Genomic DNA, 18,611 nt, shown 5'->3' with positions numbered 1-18,611 from the left:
ATGACCTAGTGCATCCAAATATTACAATGGGCTAAATTTAAAATTATGCTTATATCTCATCAATTGCATAATTTTAATAAACTATTTTGAAATCACCCTGCATTAAAATAAAGTGTATTTACTACTGAATACACTTTTTGAAAAGCTTATATGTATTACATCGAGAACTCATGTCTACAGTGAAATAAATGAATAATGACATCTATTCTTTATGTAGTAAAATGAGTCATTAATCATACAACACTATAATCCAATACTTCATATATTGCTGTTTTTAATTAATTCAGGAGTAGCTGCTTTTGAGAAGCCAGAAAGAGAACACAGTGTACTTCATGGACTTCACTGATTTTTTAAACAAATCTACCAATCATAAAAATATAAAATAAACGCTATAACCCTTTGTTTAGTTTTCGTGGTAGCAAAATATTTTAATTGGATCTGTGTTCTTCCATTTTTTTTTTATTAGAAAGGCATAGTAAATGAATCTAAGGTTTCTATATTTTATGTCATCTACTATAAAGTCACATTTAAAACATATAATCACCACTTCTCTAGCTTAACTTTTCCTCATTAATAAGCCAAATGTTTTGGCTTTCTGTAACAGCTAATGCCTAAAGTTCCAAGAGAGTCAAGTGTATCACAGGATTATTGTAAATCTTAGCTATAACAATGTATATGAGACTACTTTGTAAAGAAAAAAATTATTTGGTAAAAGGAATTTGAGGAGATAAAAAAATAAAAGAGAAAAAAGTATCATATAAATGTAGGTTAGTACTAGTTGCCTTAACAACTGAACTTTATATATATCATAAGCCATAAAGACTGAGGAACAGATAGGGGAAGTTAATTAGAAACCAAGAACTGGCAGCTAAAACTGAAATCAAGCCCACTAATTCCTTAAATTAATTCCTGGGCCAAAAGACCATTCTTCACAATTCATAAAGTTTTCAAAAACTCAAGGATAACCACATTGTTCCCTTGCTCTTTCGTGATACTTCTGTGAGGAAACATATTAATATGCACAAACAAAAGTACTGACTTTCATGTACCAACATAAACTCCAAAGAAAACTATGAAAATAACCCCACACATCCAGCTTTTTTTTCCTGTTCTAATTTTATTTCTATTTACATAGAGTCACATGCAAATTTAAACAGCTGGCTTTAAAACAGTATATTTCTTTACCCACTATCCATTTTATGTCTTTTTCCACCCTAGAGCACATTTGTGAGATGCAGACAGTGAGCCCGAGGGGAAACAATACCTATCTCCCGACCTCCAACCACTTAGAAAAGAAACCTGCTAGCCAGTGATTTTTTCTTACCCTTCACAGAGAGCTTCTTTCACAAAGGTGGGCTATTAAAGATGTTAGACATCAGTAAGGTTTTTGAAATACTAAGTCTGTCTTCATTATATGTCAAAAGTGTTAAAGTCTACTGATTACAAGCAAGACTGAAGGTCCCAATTTTCCAACTCCCTGTTTTAAACACTTTCTCTTTTAAGACAAGCTAAAACTAAAGGTCATGACTTTTTCAAAGTAAGCACCTGGAACTGTGTCATATAATTCTTAGTACCTGGTAATCAGTATTTAATAAATGACAGTTAAAAAACAAAAGACATTCCTAAGTAACCAATGTGTCAAAGAGGATTGTGATTACGAGAGAAATTAGAAAAATACTTCAAGGAAAACAGATGGCAATTGTGATAAAAGGAAATACAACATACTAAAACTTATGGGGTACAACTGGAGCATTCCTCAGAGGGAGCTGAACATATCTCTCTTTTTTTTTTTAAAGAAGAAAGGTTTCAAATTAGTAATATAATCTTCCACCTTAAGAAACTAGCAAAAGAAGAGCAAATTAAACATAAAGCAAGCAGATAGAATGTAATAATAAATAGTAGGCAGAGCGGAATAAAATAGAGAATGAAAATACAACAGAGAAAAATCAATGAAACCAAAAGATGGTTCCTCAAAAGGATCAACAAAATTTACCAACCTTTAGCTAGACTGACCATTAGAGAAAGAAAAAACTCAAAAATACTAAAATGAGGACCGAAAGAGACACCATTACCAACATTGCAGAAATAAAAGGGATGCAAAGGATACTAGGAAAAATTGCATGCCAAAAAACTAGATAACCTAGATGAAATGGACAAATTCCTAGAAAGACACAAAGTAGCAAAACAGACTCAAGAAGAAATAGAAAATCTGAATTAGACCTATAGCAAATAACAAGATAGAATTAGTAATAAAAAATTTTCTTTGATTAGTAATCAAAGAAAAGCCCAGGTTCACATGACTTCACTGATGAATTCTACCAAATATTTAAATAATCAACACTCACAAACTCTTCCAAAAAGTGGAATAGGAGAAAGCTTATTCCAACTTATTCCATGAGGCCAATAATATGTGCTTGAAACCAAAACCAAACAAAGATATCAGAAGAAAACTACAGACCAGTATGGTCTTGTGAATTTATATGCAAAAAATCCTCAATAAAATACTAGAAGGTTGAATCTAGCAACATATAAAGAAGATTATACACCATGACTAAAAGGGATTTATCTCAAGAATAAAGGTTGGTTTGACATCTGAAAAATCAATTACTATAATACACTGTATCAACAGGAAAAAAACGACAAAACTTGCATGTTCATCTCAACAGACAAAAAAAGGAAAAGAAAAGAACTTGACAGAAATTCAACACCTTCACATGATAAAAACACTCAATAACCTAGAAATAGGAGGGAATTTCCCCAATTTGATAATGGATATCTACAAAAAACCCACAGCTAACATCTTACTAATGGTGGAACACTGAATGCTTTCCCCCAAAGATCATGAATACGGCCAACAATCTTGTCTTCTCTCAAGACAGTGTCACTTCTATTTAACACTGTACTACTGAGAAAAAGAAACAGAAAGCATTCAGGGAAAGGAAAGGAAAGGAAAAAGTAAAACTATGTCCTTGAAGATGACATGATTTTATATATAGAAAATCTAATCCAAAAGAATTCTTGCCCCGCTGAAAAAACCTTTTAGAGCTACTACATGAGTAGAGCAAGGGTCCAGGATACATGATCACTATACAAAAATCAGTTGTGTTTCTACACACTATCAATGAACAATCTGAAAATGAAATTAAGAAAATGCCTTCACTTATAGTAGCCTAAAAAGAATACAATATTTAGGAATCAATTTAGCATAAAGCGTGCAAAATCTGTGCACTAAAAACCACAAAACATCATTAAAAGAAATTAAACATCTGATAAATGGAAAGGCAGCCCATGTTAGTGGGCTGGAAGATTTATTATTATTAAGAAAGCAATACTCTTCAAATTGATCTACAGTTTCAACAAAATTCCTATCAAAATCTCAGCTACCCTTTTGCTGAAATTGGCAGGCTAGTCCTAAAATTCACATGGAAATATAAGGGACCCAGAATAACCAAAACAACCTTTTTTTTTTTTTTTTTTTTGAGACAGAGTCCCGCTCTGTCGCCCAGGCTGGAGTGCAGTGGCTGGATCTCAGCTCACTGCAAGCTCCGTGTCCCGGGTTCACGCCATTCTCCTGCCTCAGCCTCCTGAGTAGCTGGGACTACAGGCGCCCGCCATCTTGCCCGGCTAGTTTTTTGTATTTTTTAGTAGAGACGGGGTTTCACCGTGTTAGCCAGGATGGTCTCGATCTCCTGACCTTGTGATCCGCCCGTCTCGGCCTCCCAAAGTGCTGGAATTACAAGCTTGAGCCACCGCGCCCGGCCCAACCAAAACAATCTTGAAAAAGACATAAACTGGAGGGCTCACACTTTCTGATTTCAGAATTTATTAGAAAGCTACAGTAATCAAGACAGTGCAATATTGGCACAAGGACAGACATACAGACCAATGGAAAAGCACAGAGAATCCAGAAATAAATCCTTACATTTATGGTCAATTGATTTTTGACAAGGTGCCAAAGCAATTCAATGGGGGAAAGAACAGTCTCTTCAATAAAGGGTGCTGGGACAGGTGGATAGCCACTTGCAAAATAATTAAGTTGGATCCCTACCTTGTACCATATACAAAAACTAAAAATTGAACAAGCCGAGTGCAGTGGTTCACACCTGTAATCCGAGCACTTTGGGAGGCCAGGGCAGGAGGATCTTTTGAGCCCAGGAGGTCAAGACTGCAGTGAAGCTGGGTTTGTGCCACTGCACTCCAGCCTAGATGACAGGGTGAGAACCTGTCTCAAATTTTAAAAAAATAGAACAAAGGCCTAAATGTAAGAGATAAAACTATAAAACTCTTAGAGGAAAACAGAGGATTTACTCCTTATGACCTAGATTAGGCAATGGCTTCTTAGATATGATAAACACAAGCTATCAAACTGTATTTCAAGGATAATCAAGGTAAAAAGACAACCCACAGAATGGGAGAAAATATTTGTAAATCATAAATATGATAAGGGACTTGTATCTCGAATACATAAAGAACTCTTACAACTCAATAATAAAAAGACAATCCAATTTTAAAAAGGGGCAAGGATTTGAATACACATTTCTCCAAAGAAGATGTACAAATGCCAATAAGCAAATGAAAAAATACTCAACATCATTAGTCATTAGGGAAATGTGAATCAAAACCACAAAATATATCACTTTACACCCACTAGGATGTTTACATAATCAAAAAGATAGCCAATGCCAGGCGTGGTGGCTTACACCTGCAATCCCAGCACTTTGGGAGGCTGAGGTGGGTGGATCACAATGTCAAGAGATTGAGACTATCCTGGCCAACACGGAGAAACCCCATCTCTACTAAAAATAAAAAACAATTAGCTGGGCATGGTGGCGCACACCTGTAGGCCCAGCTACTCAGGAGGCTGAGGCAGGAGAATCACTTGAACCCGGGAGTCGGAGGTTGCAGTGAGCCGAGATTGCGCCACTGCACTACACCCTGGCAACAAAGTAAGAATCTGTCTCAAAAAAAAAAAAAAAAAAAAAAAAAAAAAGACAACCAATAACAAGTACTGGTGCAGATGTGAAGAAAGTGAAATCCTCATACATTGCTGGTGGGAATGTAAAATGGTGCAGCCACTTTGGAAAACATTCTGGCAGCTCCTCAAAAAGTTAAACATAAAGTTTATAATCTAGCAATTCCAGTCCTAGGTATATTCCAAGAAGAAATGAAAACATATGTCCACATTAGAACTTGTATATCAATGTTCACAGCACCATTATTCATACCTAAAAACCAGAAACAACCCAAATGTCCATCAAGTGAATAGATAACAAAATGTAGTATATCCATACAATGGAACATTATTCAGCTATAAAATGGAATGAAGTACAGACACATGGTACAACAACGATAGCCTTGAAAACATTATGCTAGGTGAAAGACGACAAATACAAAAGGCCACATATTGTATTATTCCAAATCTACAGAGACTTAAAGTAGATTAATGGTTGCTTAGGGCTGAGAAGGGAAGGAAAAAAATGGGGAGTACCTGTTAATGGCCTCAGAGTTTCTTTTTTTCTTTTTTAAATTAACAGACTGTTTTTTACAGCTGTTTAGGTTTACAGGAAAATTAAGCTGAAAGTACAGCAAGTTCCCATACTACCCCCTTCTCCACTTTCACAGTTTCACCTATCACTAACATCTTTCGCCGGGCACGGTGGCTCACGCCTGTAATCCCAGCACTTTGGAAGGCCGAGGCGGGCAGATCACGAAGTCAGGAGTTCAAGACCAGCCTGGCCAAGATTGTGAAACCCCGTCTCTACTAAAAATACAAAAACAGCCAGGTGTGGTGGTGGGCGCTTGTAACCCAGCTACTCTGGAGGCTGAGGCAGAGAACTGCTTGAACCCAGGAGGCAGAGGTTGCAGTGAGCCAAGATCGCACCACTGTACTCCAGCCTGGGCAACAGAGCGAGACTCTGTCTCAAAAAAAAAACAAAACAAAACAAAAAACAAATCTTTCATTAGTGTGGTACGTTAATTACAATTGATGAACTAATATTGATTTATTATTAGTAACTGAAGTCCACAGTTTACATTAGGGTTCACTCTTGGTGTGGTATACTCTATGTATTTTGATAAGCAGTATCATACAGAATAGTCTCACTGCCCTGAAAATCTCCTGTGCTCCATCTATTCCTCCTTCTTCCTCCGTCTCCTGAAACCCTGACAATCACTGAACTTTTTACTATCTCTATAGTTTTGCCTTTTCCAAAATGGCTCCTTTCACTTAGCAACACGCATTTAAGGCTCCTCCATGACTTCTCGTGGCTTGACAGCTTGTTCCTTTTTTTCTTTATTTTTATTTTTTTTCTAAGAAACAGGGCCTCGCTATGTTGCCCAGGCTGGGCTCAGACTCTTGTTTTCAAGCTATCTTCCTGCCTCAGCCTCCCAAGTAGCTGGAACTACACGTGCACCTAGCAACTCATTTCTTTTTACTGCTAAATAGTATTCCACTGGAGGGATGTACCACAGTTTGTTGTAAGAGTCTCTTCTTGGAGTGATGGAACTGTTCTGGAATTAGATAGTGATGATCATTGCACAACTCTGTGAATATACTACAAATCACAGGATGAATAAATTAAAAGGTGAATTTTATGGTTTGTGAATTATCTTTCAACAAAGCTATTATTTTTTAAAAAGACATGGTTGCCTAGTGAACCTGAAAAAGCAAAAAGAATAGCTGAAAGGGAAGAATCAAGGTAGCACAGATACAGAAGCTTATGAGGAGAATGAGTATTCTGGAGGGGAGTGGTCAAGCATAAGGTTCTAACTCACGAGGTTGAGAATTAAGATAAAACTGGATTTAACCATTGCTGATAATTCTAAAATTAACCATTACAGCAAAAGACAAAACAGAAACCAGTCTGCAAAGGCCTGAGGAAATTATGGGTGGCCTAGGCTTCACAGTCAACAAGTTTAACTTCCACAGAAACAGAACACATAATTATAGTTGCATGCTCTTCAGGAGTTAACTGGGGCTTCTTAAAATGAAGAAGTCTCTAGTACCCACGCTTAACCCTATTTCAAAGATTCTTGGACCATTTACTTCCCATTTTTCAGGACAAACAGAATAAAAACATAAATTCGGGGCTAAATCAGGGTGTGTGGTCATAAAGCGGTCATTATGAACAAGGCCTTGAATGAGGCCTACACGCTATCTCATGTTATTTCACACTACCTCAGATGAGGTAAGCAATATTACCCTCATCTTTTTCAGGTAAAGAGGGGCACATTTATTCCTTTATTCAATGACCTTTATTAAATACGCACTTTGTCCCAAACACTGTAAAACTCTAGGGATAAATATAAAGCAATAGGACCCTTAACCTTCATGCATTTAGACTAGTGAAAAGCAGCAGATATGAAACAAACAGTAACACTGCAGACAGCAGAATAATATCAATGTAGACAAGAATGCTGGTGGTGGAGGGATGTGTATACACAGACATGGATATGTGATCTCTTCATTTCATAGATGACAAGATTTTAGTCCAGAGACTTCCATCAGAGCAGGGACTAGAACCCAAGTCCCCAGATTTGTATCATGGCAGCCTGTCAGAAGGTAATCACACATGCCTATTCCCATCCACATCCCAGACAGGACGCATTAACCTGATCATATAATTCCTTGAAAAAGCTCTAACACTGACAGGTGCATTAAATACACTGTTGTATTTATGATATACGGTCATTCATTTAATGCAACTCACTTTGATATTAGGCACTCAGTTAAGGAGTGTGCTGAGGAGGTTAACTAACAAACTTTTTCATGTTACACCTCACTGAAGTTTCCCTCTACTATTGTGATTCTCCATGCCCACCCACTAAAGTGATGCCAATGTATTCCTTTATAAACCTCTGATTTCTCTCTTCTTCACCATTCCTACTGATAGGGACAGGAGACAGAAAATTCTAGACAGAAAAGGGTGGGTCCCCGACAAAACCCATCCTCAAGCCGAAAAGCCTGAAATGACGGCCCAAAATGAGAACTTACATCCCTGTTTTCCCACTCAAATCTTGCCTTTTCCTAAGCCACCCATGGCCCTGCTCCACCCCATCCTGTGCCTATAAAACCCCCAAACTCAGCTGGTAGACGAGACTACAACTAGATGTCAGAGAGAAGCAGCTTGATTTCAGAGGAATGGCTTGATGGCGTAACTTCAGGGAAGGGTCTGGCTGGAGACAGCTGGACTTCAAGGGAAGATTACTTACCAGTCCCAACTCCTTTTCAGTTCCCCCTCCTGCTGAGAACCACTTTCATCAGCAGTAAAATCCCCCGCATTCACCATACTTCAATTCATTTGTGTGACCTCATTTACCTGGACGATGGATAAGAGTTTGGGAGCCACAAGTGTAGAAACAAAAGGCTGTCACACTGGCCCTTTGCCCTTGCTGGTGGAGGGCAGTTGCCTCACAAGAAAAGGCAAAGGGTCCACTGAGCTATTAACGGTTGAGCCATTCACGGATGGCAGAGCTCAAAGAGCACTGTAACACTCCCTCTGGGGCTTCGGAAGTCTCAGGCACCCCTACCTGGATGCTGTCTTTGGGTCTGCATAAAGTTCACTCCTGCCAGCACCAAAGCAGCTGGCCGATTCCAGTGCTCATTCACTCCAGTTCCCTCACTCGTTTGCTCACATGCTCCCTACTGCAAGGAGCTGAGAGTGGTGGGTTGAGTATATGAGGCACCCCTGTAGTGAGTCCTGCGAAAGGGTCCAGGAAATATCCTGCACTGACACCCCAACACCAGTCAGGGCAGTACCCACAGGTTGTTACAATAGGTGCCCACTGCATCTCCCCACCATCTCCCCTTTTCCACCCCACTTCCCTAGTCAATCCATTTTGCAAGAGCTGCCAGATTAACCTTTCTTTTCAAGGGTGTTTTTCTTCACTGTAAAAAAGTAATACCTGATCATTATAGAAATAACAAATTTTCTCTAATGGCCCTGGCCATATCACCCTCAAGTTCAAGAAGAGACCTCTGGCTCAGCACTACTTACTAAGTCATCATATCCATTATACTCATTTCTTGGGGCTGCTGTAACAAATTACCACAAATGTGGTAGCTTAAACCCAGAAATTTATTCTCTGGCTCTGGAAGTCCAGACTGGGGCAGTCTGGTAGAGCTGCATTCCCTCTGCAGGCCATGGGGGAGAATCCATTCTTTGCCTCTCCAGCTTCTGGTGGCTGCCAGCATTCCTTGACTTGTGGCCACATCACTCCAATCTGTCTCAGTGGTCACACTGCTTCCTCATCTGTCCATCAGAGCTCCCCCGCCTCAGTCTTAAAAAGACACTTGTCACTGGATTTAGGGCTCATCTAGATAATGGAGGATAAGCTCCTCCTCTCAAAATCCTTAATCACATCTTTTGCCATCCAAGGTAATATTCACTGTTTTACCATATAAGGTGATAACCACAGGTTCCAGGGATTCAGACACGGACATACCGTTTTAGGGGCCACCATTCAGCCCGCTGCATCCAGGATTCCTGCACAAAGCCAGTTCTCTAGCAGGCATCCTCTGTATCAACTCAAGTCAGTCTCCCTAGAGACCACTAGCCTGAACTCCATCCCCTGCACTTCTAACTATACCTACATTTCTATTTTCCCTCTATCCTCCCACCATCCAAAAGGGCAAATCTTGTTTTATTTTGTTAAGATCAGCTCTAGCCCTCTTTCTCTGAAGCTCTCACTGACCACCACCCTCAATCCATAAGTCATTTTTCTTCAAAGTCCTGGAACACAGAGTTAATATCACACTGAATTTATATGCTTTATTATATTGTTTTTTTTAGTGGACTCACACATTTTTCTATCTCCCCAAGTAGTCTGAGCTCCTCAAGCACAGAAGCTGTTTTCTACTCTTTTGCAATCCCACAGTGTCCAGCACAGAGCCAGGCATTTAAGATATATTTATTAAAAGATTGATAATTTAATGAATAAATGAAAAAGAAAAATCAGCGATATTTTGAAAGTGCTTCAAATTGATGTACTACTACCACCAACAACTTTAAAGCTGTTAAAAGGAAATGCCAGTTTCCCACTCTCAGGGATGTGAAATCTGAAGACCAATTAAGAACTCTTCTTTTATCACCCTTTTTACACTTATTTACATCCTGATGCTCTAATTAAGGCGACTACTAAAAGTTTCAAGTTGTTAAAGTTAAGAGAACTACTGTATCTAGATGAAGAAGCACCAGCAGCCTCAGCCAAAAAGGAAAACAGGAGGGCTTGTTTTGTCTTTCTCTTAAAAACATAAAGAGAAAAGTTATCTCCCACGGATTAAAGAAAAATAAGATAAATATGAATGTGGCTAGCCACTGCTCTTTACCACTTTAAAGAAAAAACAAAACAAGCAGTGGCATTTTCATTTGATGTTAAGGCTCCCATAACTTCCTTCACAGCTGTGGGTTAGGCTTCTTCTCTTTTTTTATTTGCCAGATCTACAGAAAGCAGCAAAGTCTACTCACATCTTCCTGCTGTTACCTTTCTGCCAGTTTTTCTAGTCGACAGGAGAAAGATCAAGTAGGCATCTCTAGCCTGAGAGTTAACTTCTGCCTCTCCTCTCCTAACCCCATCCCTTCCCCCATCCCCTGCAACTGGTAAGTCCTCTTTTTAAAAGTCTCTCCACTCTTAGATGGCACAACAGCCCTGTCTTCTGGTTCTCTTACGTCACTGACCTCTCTTTTCAGTTTATTTTGCTGAGTCCTATTCTTCAGGAATCTTCTGATCACTTTAGAGTTTTCCAGGGCTCTCTATAGCTCTCTATTCTCTCCACTCTTTATCCTTTCGGAATTTTAAGCACGCTGCATCAACTGCAACTTACACTGTAAAGTCTCTAATATGGTCTTCAGGCCTTTCTTCTGCACAGTCTAACCAGACTGATAAGAATTCAAAAAAGACCAGGATTTATTGAACTCAGTATGTATTAAGTTCTTTTGGTATGGGATCACACATATACTACATTTAATTCTCACAATAACTCAATAAGGTCCTTGTTAACACACCCAATCTGTATCTGAAGAAAGTAATATCTGAAGAGATTAAATAATCTGTCCAAAATCACAACAGTTTGAAAGGGTGAAAATGAGATTTGAACTCAAGTCATATGCTAAAACCCACGTTCTTTCATATTTGGACCATCTGCCTCTGGTCTTGTCCCAGTTCCTACATTTTCACCCTACTCTGTTCTCCATATAGGCATTGGCATTTTTCTTCAAAAACACAAATCTGATTTTGTCACTTCTGCTTTAAAACCCTTCAAAGGCTCCCCAAATCTATGGCCTTGGTTTTCAAACCTCATTACACATAAGAGCCACTCAACTGGGAAGCCACTCACAAAATTCCCAGACCCTATCCCAAAAGAATCTGATTCACCAGGTCTCTTCAGCTCTGAAAAATACTGACCCAAATTTCTCAGCCTTGTTTACCAGGCATATTGTAATTTGGTCCCTGCTTATCTTTCATCCTCATCTCTGACCACACCTCTACTTGTGCTTTATGCTGTAGTTCAGGGTTAATAAATTACCGCCCTGCTGGCAACCCAAATACAGCCTACTGCCAGTTTTTTTTTTTTTCTTTTTTTTTGAGACAGAGTTTTGCTCTTGTTGCCCAGGCTAGAGTACAATGGTGCGATCTCGGCTCACTGCAGCCTCCACCTTCCGGGTTCAAGCAATTCTCCTGCCTCAGCCTCCCGAGTGGCTGGCATTACAGGCATGCACCACCACATCCGGCTAATTTTGCATTTTTAATAGAGACGGGGTTTCTCCATGTTGGTCAGACTGGTCTCGAACTCCTGACCTCTGGTGATCTGCCCACCTTGGCCTCCCAAAATGCTGGCTCACGCCTGTACATGAGCCACTGTGCCCGGCCCAGTTTTTGAAAATAAAGTTTTACTGGAACACAGCCATGCCCATTCATTATATTCTGCTTATGGTTGCTTTCATGATACAATGGCAGAGTGGAATAATTCCAACAGAGACCATATGGTGTGCATGGCCCTTTACAGAAAGTGTGTCCATCCTTCTCCAGCTGTACCAAAATACTTACTGTACTGTGCAAGATGCTTTAGTACACGATATTCCATCTTTCCTGTTTTGGAGGGGACTCCAGTTCTTTAAAGATTCATTCCTACTCTGTAAACCCATGTCTGACATACCTCGACAGTTAAGCATCCACTCTTAGTGCCCCAAAAGAACTTTGCCTCTATTGCCCTCATTTTTTACCTCACCATATCGTAATTACTTTTCTATTTGTCTGCCTCACCCAATAAAATGTTCCCTGAGAACAGTTACAAACTCTTAATCATCTTTGCAACTCCAATGCCTAGCACAATGCCTCGTACATATTAGGTGTCCAACAAATGTTGGATGAATTAATAAATAAACTTTCCTGAAAATCTTAGAGGACAAAACATTCTGAATAAGGTTATTTAAACTTAGATTAAATTTAGATTAAGGTTATTTAAACTTAGATTTCAACTGGTTTCTGTGGTATTTAAATTACTCCTTGGTTTCTGAATTATCTGTAGAGAAAGTTGAAATGTGCATGTAACCTAGACAAGAAAGAAAGGTGGCTGGGCATGGTGGCTCATGTCTGTAATCTCAGCACTTTGGGAGGACAAGATGGGCAGATTGCTTGAGCTCGGGAGTTTGAAACCAGCCTGGACAACACAGGCTGTCTCTACAGCACTGTGGAAAGGCCCAAGGAATCACTCTTAGGTAATATAATAATGGTAACGTGTTTTGAGAGCCTACTATGTTTTAGAGTCTGTACTAGAGCTTTAAATATATCATCCCCAATCCTCACCAAAACCTCACCTATTGACCACATTTAACAGATAAGGAAATGGAAGCTCAAAAAAGTAAATAAATTAGCCAAGATTTTTTTCCTTCCCAACTAGCCTAGTAGGAGATCTACTCAGTTAGCAATTGAGCTCTGCTACTTAACACTTTCCTAAACCCCACTTTGAGATGCCCAATCTATCTCTTGCTTTATTTCTCTCATTTGCCATGGTAAGTACGTGCTGGCTGGTTTGCTCAGCTGAAGCACACTGATTAATAAAGCCCGAGTACATCAGGGCAATCTCCTTCATGTCACCCTGATCCAATTCAATTCAATCTCTATTAATGAGTACTTTATGCTGTATTAGGCACATTGCTAGAAACTTGGGAGGCAAAGCTGTTCCCCATTCAAATTTGTCCTGCTCTCACTCCAGCCAGCTAGATGGCAGAGTGTGGAGAACTCTCAGCAAATTCATTTATCACCACTGGTAAAAACAACTCAGAATACAAAATCTTTATAAAGGGAGGTCCTCACATCATCATCATCATCATCATTATGTTTCCTGACCTACTCAGTCAAATACTACCTCTCTATAACTGCTGTTCCTGCCTACTCTGTCCTCTTCCTGTTGCCCTGGTCTTGCTGTCAGCCAGTTTGTCATCCTTTATGCTCTCACTGGCACAGCCACCACACTTCCAAACCCCAATCTTCGTCTTCCCTTACACTGAGGAAAATGGAACCAGAGACTGTGACTCATACAGAATGTGAGGGAAAAGTATGTTTTGTGTGTATGTCTGTATATACTACGAGGACAGTACAATTTTGTGGGATTATAACTAGGGCACAGAAAAGGCAGGGCTGGGAGCTGCCAAAGCCTTACATAAGGACAGTTTCACAGTGCCTGACTGTTGAAGGAGAGTCCAGTATTACACATGACATGTAAATATTACTCATCTACAACTACAACATGAATTTGAAGTGCAAGTAGAGTACTCCAGAGGCACTCTCCATCCAGAGACATTTAAAATGAATTTTCTTTTTGATACTCACTAAGGTTTTTAAAGCTGCTAGTTTCTAAGTACTTATAAAAACAATGAATTAATAAAGAGTGAGAATCGAATTCATTGTGCTTACCTGTGTATCCTTTAGGAAGTAATTCACGGATAGCTTACCCTCAAATTTTAACTTCACTCTTTTAGGCTAAACAATGACATTTTGAACCTTCCTTCACCCTACCAGATTGCTGGTTTTAGAAAAAACCTTTATGTGATCTTATAGCTAAGTAAAATAGCCCAGAATCCTATGTATTTTTCTTGGACTTATTTGAAATTATTGAAGACCTTCAGTAAGTTGTTAAATGTTGCAAAGGTCTGAAAAGGAAAAAACTGAAAACCAGAAAGAATATATTCTGAATCTCAAGTTAGGAAAAATAAAGAACAATACGTTCTTCTACCATCCTTAAACACCCATAACATTAGTAGTATTTTCTGGACAAGATAATGGACACAGCATTAAGATTTAATTTCAAAATTAACACTGAAAGATCAAGCTAGCAAAGACTTTTATGATATATTATTTCTGCCTTTTGGCTGGAACTGCCATCTTCCAGTAATTCACCAAAATGATTAACACAAAGGGAAAGAGAAAAGGCACCAACAGATGTTCTCCAGGCCTTTTAGAACACATGGAGTTGTTCCTTTGGCCACATACATGGAAACCTACAAGAAAGGTGATATTGTAGCCGGGCGCAGTGGCTCACACCTGTAATCCCAGTACTTTGGGAGGCCAACACGGGTAGATCACAAGGTCAGGATATCAAGACCTTCCTGGCCAACATAGTGAAGTCCCAGATCTACTAAAAATACAAAAATTAGCTGGGCATAGTGGCACATGCCTGTAATCCCAGCTACTTGGCAGGCTGAGGCAGGAGAAATGCTTGAAACAGGGAGTCAGAGGTTGCAGTGAGCCAAGATTGCACCACTGCACTCCAGCCTGGTGACAGAGCGAGACTGCGTCTCAAAGAAAAAAAAAAAGAAGGGTGATATTGTAGACATCAATGGAATGCGCACTGTTTAATAAGGAATGCCCTACACAGATCACCTGAAGTCAGGCGTTCCAGACCAGCCTGGCCAACATGATGAAACCCCGTCTCTGCTAAAACATGCAAAAAGTTGGCCAGGTGCAATGGCTCATGCCTGTAATCTCAGCACTTTGGGAGGCCAAGGTGGGTGGATCACTTGAGGCCACAAGTTCGAGACCAGCCTGGCCAACATGGCAAAACCCTGTCTCTAATAAAAATACAAAAATTAATCAGTTGTGGTGGCATGCACCTGTAATCCCAGCTACTCAGGAGGCTGAGGCAGGAGAATCACTTGAACCCTGGAGGAAGAGTTTACAGTGAGCCAAGATTGCACTACTGCATCAAGCCTGAGCAACAGAGCAAGACCCTGTCTCAAAAAAAAATTAGCCAGGCATGGTGGCCCATGCCTGTAGTCACACCTACTAGTGAGGCTGGGGCAGGAGAATAGCTTGAACCCAGGAGGCAGAGATTGCAGTGAGCTAAAATCATGCCACTGCACTCCAGCCTGGGAACAGAGACTCCATCTCAAAAAAAAATAAAAAAAAAAAGGAATGCCCTACAAATCTTACTATGGCAAAACTGGAAGAGTCTACAATGTTACCCAGCATTCTGTTGGCACTGTTGTAAACAAAAAAAGAAAAGATTCTTGCCAAGAGAATTAATGTGTGTATTGAGCATATTAAGTACTCTTAAGAGCTGACAGCTGCCAGAAACATGTGAAGGAAAATGATCAGAAAAAGAAGCCAGTGAGACCCTCATCTTTGCAAAAAATTAGCTGGGCGTGGATGTGAATTCCTGTAGTCCCAGTCACTTGGGAGGCTGAGGTGGACTGCTTTGAGCCCAGGAGTTCAAGGCTGCAGTGAGCTGTGATCACAGCAACGCACTCCAGCCTGGGCAACAGTGCAAAACTCTATCTCAAAAAAAAAAAAGTAAACTAAAAAAGAAAGGTACCTGAGTTCAATTGAAGCACCAGTCTGCTCCACCAGTGAAAAAGAGCCTGAGCTACTGGAACTTATTCCCTATGAATTCATGGCATAATAGGGGTAAAAAAGATGAAAGGTATGAAAACATTTCTCTTCATTGAGTAGAAGTGTGATGTCCTGGCCAGGCGTGGTGGCTTATACCTGTATTCCTGGCACTTCGGGAGGCCAAGGTGGGTGGATCACCTGAGGTCCCTCAGGAGTTTGAGACCAGCCTTACCAACATGGTGAAACCCTGTCTCTACTAAAAATAAAAATTTAGCTGGGTGTGGGGGCACACGCCTGCAGTCCCAGCTACTCAGGGGACTGAGGCAGGATAATTGCTTGAACCCAGGAGGCGGAGGATGCAGTGAGCCGAGAGCGTGTCACTGCACTCCAGTCTGGGCAACAGAGCAAGACTCCGTCTCAAAAAAAAAAAAAAAAAAAGAAGTGTGATGTCCCCTCCCCAAAGAAATACTCAAAGCAAAAAAAAAAAAGTACTTGCTGATTTTTCTGGAAAACTTTCAGAACGCTCCCCTTCTGTCTTGGAAATACCACTTCCCCAATATCATACCCCACGAATGTTACTATGGCAAAACTGGAAGAGTCTACAATGTTATCCCGCATTCTGTTGGCACTGTTGTAAACAAACAAGGGCAAGATTCTTGTCAAGGGAATTAATGTGTGTACTGAGCATACTAAGCACTGTAAGAGCCGATAGCTTCCTGAAACGTGCCCCACTTCTGTCTTGGAAATACCACTTCCTATTAAGAGGGGTTTACTACTTCACAAGCAATCCGTTCCTCTAGGTGAGTCCCAATTCCAGAGTACTGCACTGGGTTTTCCCTTCCATCTGTCACTTCCTCACAGCCTTCTACATGAAGAGGAAGAGAAAACAAGAAAGAAAGAATAAAACAAGGAACACAGAGAAGTTGGAAATTTTTTGAATCTCTCTGAGGATATGTGAAACACAAACTGCAGCAGCAGCAAAAAAAGACACCCAAAGGACAAGCTATCATAAAGAGTATGCCAGAGACTGTGAAACAGAAGACGCTGAGAAGCACAAAGGATGGCTTTTACCTTAAAAACTGGCAGATTTTAGAAGTCTGATTCCTTAAAATAAAAAAGTCCAATTCCAAAGCAACCTGAAACATCAATAAGCAAATCCCTGAGCATCCCTATCTTCAGGAAATAAAACTAAACAACACTAACGTGGGTAGATGTAAAGACAGAAAGGCGGCCAGGCGCGGTGGCTCACGCCTGTAATCCCAGCACTTTGGGAGTCCGAGGCGGGCGGATCACCTGAGGTTGGGAGTTCGAGACCAGCCCGACCAACATGAAGAAACTCTGTCTCAACTAAAAATACAAAATTAGCCGGGCGTGGTGGTGCATGCCTGTAATCCCAGCTACTCAGGAGGCTGAGGCAGGAGAATCTCTTGAACCCGGGAGGCAGGAGAAAAGCTTGAGCCCCGGAGGCGGAGGTTGTGGTGGGCCGAGATCGCGCCATTTCACTCCACCCTGGGCAACCAAAGCGAAACTCTGTCTCAATAAATAAAGACAGAAAGGCTATACATAAACTATTTGGATTAACCAATAATGAACGTTATCTATTATCTTGCAATCATAAAGTAAGTGATTTGGACAGGGAAACTGGATGGTGATGGGATACTAAGGTTAACAAGAGAAAAATCACTATTTTTTAGAGAAGGTTTTCTAGACGAGGTTAAACTCCAGACTGGCCAAATAGCAACAGGAGTTTAGCAGTGTTCCAACCAACCGCAGGAAAATAGCTCAGAGGGGGAGTGAACTGATTATATGAATGGTGCATTGAGGAAGGGAGCCTGAGAGAAGAAAGGGGAATCGTCATGGGGAATAAGGCTGGTTCAGAGTGCACTAAAGTCTCCAAACTGGAGACAGGGTAGGAGGCAGCAAAAGAGTGCAAGAAGAAAAAGTACAGTCGTTTCTTCACTTATCTCGACAGGCAAGTTAAGGACTAGGGGTTGCACTACCTAGAAAGCTAGCAAACAGGGAGTGAAAAATTTCCAGAGGAGAGGGCCCTTCCTGGAAAAAAGCAGCCCCGGTGTTCCCTCATTTCCTGGCTGGGTACCATCGGGCAGTGACTGGAGAGGCGCAGGTATGTTTTAGGCAGGTGTCTCTTGGGTGTTGGCGTGGACTACATAGCAGAGGTTCAGCCGCGGGACTAGCATTGAGCGACAAGCAGGCGGCGGCGCGTGCAAACCACAAGACTTACCTTACTGTCATCCATCTCGGCAGACAGGCTGGCCTGGCCGGGCACTCCCTCCCGGAGCCCTCCCCCGGCTCAGCCGGCCTGGCCCGGCCCCCGCCCCGAGGAAGAAGGGGTTATGGTTCTGGCTGCCTCCTCCTCTCGCCTAACAGTTCGCTTCCCTGATGCCACAGTCACGGGGACGAGGGCCCAGTTCAGGAATGGCAGAGCGGACCCTGGAGGCGGCCCCAAACGCCTCCCTTCGCCGCCGCCGCCTCCTCCTCCCCCTCCATGACAGTCTCTGGGTGTTTACAGACGCTCTGGAGAGCCGCCGAGACCGGAGAGTGGGCAGGAGCGCCACATGCGGAATGGCCCCTTCGGCTGCCGTAGCACCGCAGCATTCTGGGAATTGTGGTTTTTCTTATCACAGTCTCTGCGCTGCTGACTGGAAAAAAAACTACAATGTCCACATAGCCTCATTCAGGGGCAGCTGTTTTCCTTTTGCCTACTAGCTAACGCTGAGGAGGCGGGGCCGGGCTGGAGGCCCAAAGTGCGCCTGACCTGATGT

General features: G+C 41.2%; 1 protein-coding gene across 1 annotated transcript in view; it reads right to left on the bottom strand.

Annotated features, from left to right (window-relative positions):
• The window catches only part of CREBL2 (cAMP responsive element binding protein like 2), a 30,132-nt gene extending 11,750 nt beyond the window's left edge, over positions 1–18,382 (bottom strand). Inside the window, exon 1 of the mRNA XM_007967702.3 lies at positions 18,071–18,382. Coding sequence (XP_007965893.1) covers positions 18,071–18,085 — 15 coding nt within the window. The 5' untranslated portion in view covers positions 18,086–18,382. The remainder of the gene's footprint in view (positions 1–18,070) is intronic.
• Positions 18,383–18,611: the final 229 nt, after the last annotated feature.

The sequence above is a fragment of the Chlorocebus sabaeus genome, chromosome 11 (genome assembly GCF_047675955.1).
Source record: "Chlorocebus sabaeus isolate Y175 chromosome 11, mChlSab1.0.hap1, whole genome shotgun sequence".
NCBI classification, from domain to species: Eukaryota; Metazoa; Chordata; class Mammalia; order Primates; family Cercopithecidae; genus Chlorocebus; species Chlorocebus sabaeus.
This window is presented reverse-complemented; position numbering and strand designations above follow the sequence as displayed.